A 4,081-nucleotide genomic window follows, 5' to 3' on the forward strand; every position below is an offset into this window, starting at 1 on the left:
AAAAAAAAAAAAAAAAAAAAAAACACATCTTAGTAAAACCAATACCTTCTCAGCTTCGCATCGAAGCTAAAATGTACATGACTGCTTTATAGTCAATATTTATGACTAAAGTTTATGCTCATCAAAAAGATCGCCTATAGGTGCTTGACTCTATTAACACAACTAGAGGGTATTAAGTCCCTTATTTGAAATATTTGCCACATTAAGAAATTAGTAGTTGTATAAAATAATCTCATCTTTGAGAGATAAAAATGAATTTAACATCTTTAAAATTTTTGTTCTACTCGTGTCCGCTGATTAAAAAATAATTTATACTATTTTTTCTTATAATAATTTTTAAATATGCTGTTTAGAATATCAATATCATAATAATATTACTACTATTATAACAACTGTATTGATATCACATTAATAAAAATTCTATCTATATGTAACATTATATCGATTTTCATTACTAATATACCTTCCAATATCATATTCAAAAAATTTCATTAGTGCAAAATAAAATATTAAAAAAAATTCATTTTTCATAAGATTTAACTAAGCTAAACTATTGATTTCTCAATTCTTGAATTGGTGACCATAATAATATACATTTAAGAGTTTTAACAGCAACTATATATTGCTACTAAAGTATAGTGGATATTATTTAAAAATTGTATTAAATGCAATATAACTTGAATGGGTCATAAAAAGTCCTTATCAGATAATAATATAATGTGATAGTATTAATAATAATCTAAAATAAAAGTACATATAAATGAGCATCTTTTACCTCTCACTATAGTCTAAATTATTACAAAACACTCATGCCATTATAACACTCAATTTAATGTCAAATAGGGTACTATTTTAATTTTTATATTGGTTAAAAGAGTACTTGTCTGTCCTTCTGATAAACATTATAGAACACTATTTATATGAGTTTTCCAAACTTTATAAAATATTTTTAGTTGGTTATGTATGTTTCTAGAAGTGTAATAGTTTATGTAGAAATAGGTTTAAAAATTATTTTTTTAACAAACGTAGGGACTGCTTATTTTATGATGAGTACATTATCAATATTTAAGATACATTAATGGAAAAGGACACAGTTAACTTAATACATTTATTGAATATGATAGATATAATTTCAATCTTATTCCTCAATTAAAACTGTAATGTAATATATATATACTTAATTTATTAATATAAATTTGACTAATACAATTTTACCTTAATTATTAAAATTATTAATATAAAAATGTGTAGGGTGTAACTTAAAAATTTTTAACAACCAAGAATTTGCATCACTCCTTTCACAATCTGTTAGTCAAGGATTTGAAGCAGTTTATCAACTTACTCGAATGTGCACCATACGTATGTCTTTTGTTAAGGGCTGGGGAGCAGAATACAGGTTATTTAAATTTTTTTAATATTTCATTTCAATAGTTATAAACTTTTTAAACTAATTAAATTAAATGTATGTTCTTAGACGACAAACTGTTACTTCTACACCATGCTGGATAGAATTACACCTAAATGGACCATTACAATGGTTAGACAGGGTTCTTACTCAAATGGGATCACCACGTCTAACGTGTAGTTCAATGTCTTAATTTATGAATTTTTAAGTGTACCACCTTAATGTTTTTTTTTTTTTTGAAAATGTAAATAATCTTTGAATGGCTGTCTAGTTTAAGATGTGAGTTTAACATTTATTTTAATTTTTAACATTATCTACTAACTTAATAAAGATAGGTTTTATTTTTCAAAAATTAAGATACATTTTTTTATTAGATTATGCATAATCTATTTTAAAAATTTTAGTAGTAGATTTTTAGCCTACGAATGTAAAAATAAAAAATATATATTACTTGCTTTTCTCTGTTAAATATTGATTTTAAGTAACATGACATTTTATTTTTGGGCATATTTATGATAGTGTTAAGTTTTAGACTTCCAATTTTATTGATTTGTTCAATGAATAATGTTTTAAAAGCTTGGTTAATATTTAAGTCTAAAGACTTCAGATATTTTTTATGACATGTTATGAGTTAACATTGTGTTACATATTTTAAATCTACCTAAAATATACATAGTGTGCATATATATATAACTACCAATTAGAAATATAATTTTTTAATTAGATATATTTTATTAAATTTAAAATGTAAATTATCTTTTAGTATACAAATATAAAATTATTTAATGTAAAATTTATGATTAAAGTATAATTACCATTAAAATTATGCTTAGATTTAAAAACTATTAAATATGTACATTTTATGTTTTTTTATATTAAATAAATGTTTAAGTGTTTTAATTATTTAAAATATAAAATAATTGAATAATAAGTAGTTTGTTTCAACTTATCATGTTTGGAAATATATTTCTGGTTAAGGCATTGGAAGACCTATATGAAAGATCACAAAGATGGTAATTTTCGAATGTAATAAGTAATATTTAATAAAAAAAAATGTATAAGGTTCATGATGCCTGATTATGGTGAAATGTAATTTCAGGGTAAATATGTCTTTTACATATTTGGATATGATAAAACTTATGATTATTCATTAAAAGAAATGTTATTCTATCCTCTTTCACATGTTTAAATTTTTATTGTTGTAGCTCTGTTAAATGTATTATATATAATATAATATTATATTATTAAATTAAAAAAGTAAAAATTTGATACTGTTTGGTACATGATAAAATATTCATTTTTTCATGTGAATGATTTTAACTAAACAATTATACTTATTATCTTCTAAATGTTTACATTTTAACAATTAAATAATATAGTTAATTTAAATAGAATTTCACACTTGCCCTAGTATAATTGAACCTTTTAGTTTAGATGTCAGGCACTATGATAGTTTTTATATTATATATAATTATTCAAGAAAGGTATAGTACACAAATCATTTATAACCAATTAAGTGAAAAAAAAGTTTTCACACTTACCTCAACTCACTATATTGCTCTGATAATCAAAAGTGTTTTTCATATTTACATTTGAATCGGTGTATATTTATTAAGAGTGTAAATGAAATAACTTGTTACATTTTACTGTAAAAAATTTCTGGAAAAAGTTGACATGAAAGTTTATAATTAGTGTTGTTTTTACACTTACAAAACTTATTTCCGTATATATGGATAACTTGTAGTGATGGGTTAAAAATGCCGTATCAAAATTCATTGAATTATTTTATCTCATCCATTCAAGTGTTAAATTTCTAATATTTCTTAATTTATAATAACAATAAGAAATGTCTATAATATTTTTTATATACATTGATGTTCAATACATCTCGAGTCTTAAGATTTTGAAAGCTAATAAGTTTTTAAAATTTTACGCGAAATTTACACACAACTAGTGAGATCCATTTTGTATTTCTGTGAAAGAATAATGTTATTTTCGTAACTGTATTTATACCTATCATAATATAAAAGGTATTATAATTAGATATCATTCTTGAATTACACTGCAGTTCAATATTCTACGTGCTTATAGTTTTTATAGATTTTTATGTAAACACTAATTTATACTATGGCTTTGTTAATAAATAAATTAACCATGTTATTTAACGTTAAAAAATGCTTCATTAAAAATGTGTATATTTATAGTTTCTAATTTTTCATTTAGTACTTTGTAAGTTTGAAAAAGGAAAACGGTTGTTTCCATAGGACCGGTTTATCTGATAAAAATTATTGTCGTAGAATAACCAGTTTAGTAGTAGTGGTTGAAGTTCCTAGGTGCTGAAACGGATCTTGTCTCTCGATGATTTTATCATTAATACTAAGAGTTTTGCAACATATATTGGTAGTTCACTATCAGAAGTCTTTGTAGTCTTATTTTCGCTACACCATACGTTGTTGAACAATCTACTAAAGATCCTAAGATTTAGTGATTGACTATTACAATTATGTTTTCACATAACTACATAATGTTTAGGTACGTACTTATTTAAAATGATCTAGATATCATGGCTTTAATATAATTAGTATATATTTTTCGTGTAATTAATATTGTTTTAGCTTGTTTAGCTTTTTGCAAGTTATTGTTTTTACTATGACGTGTTTTTTTTTTTTTTTTTTT

At 23.0% G+C, this 4,081-nt stretch overlaps 2 protein-coding genes across 6 annotated transcripts in view; both read left to right on the top strand.

Moving 5' to 3' along the window:
• The window catches only part of LOC126896035 (mothers against decapentaplegic homolog 3-like), a 4,126-nt gene extending 2,212 nt beyond the window's left edge, over positions 1 to 1,914 (top strand). For all 5 annotated transcript variants that reach the window (XM_050668462.1, XM_050668463.1, XM_050668460.1 and 2 more), the window contains exons 5-6: positions 1,252 to 1,396; positions 1,475 to 1,914. In XM_050668462.1, coding sequence (XP_050524419.1) covers positions 1,252 to 1,396; positions 1,475 to 1,598 — 269 coding nt within the window. In that variant the 3' untranslated portion in view covers positions 1,599 to 1,914. The remainder of the gene's footprint in view (positions 1 to 1,251; positions 1,397 to 1,474) is intronic.
• Positions 1,915 to 3,754: 1,840 nt separating this feature from the next.
• Positions 3,755 to 4,081, top strand: part of LOC126896034 (uncharacterized) — a 6,716-nt gene continuing 6,389 nt past the window's right edge. The window contains exon 1 of the mRNA XM_050668459.1: positions 3,755 to 3,937. Within this exon, the coding sequence (XP_050524416.1) occupies positions 3,909 to 3,937 (29 nt within the window). The 5' untranslated portion in view covers positions 3,755 to 3,908. The remainder of the gene's footprint in view (positions 3,938 to 4,081) is intronic.

This window comes from Daktulosphaira vitifoliae, unplaced genomic scaffold (assembly GCF_025091365.1).
Source record: "Daktulosphaira vitifoliae isolate Bord-2020 unplaced genomic scaffold, ASM2509136v1 Scaffold_1, whole genome shotgun sequence".
NCBI lineage: Eukaryota > Metazoa > Arthropoda > Insecta > Hemiptera > Phylloxeridae > Daktulosphaira > Daktulosphaira vitifoliae.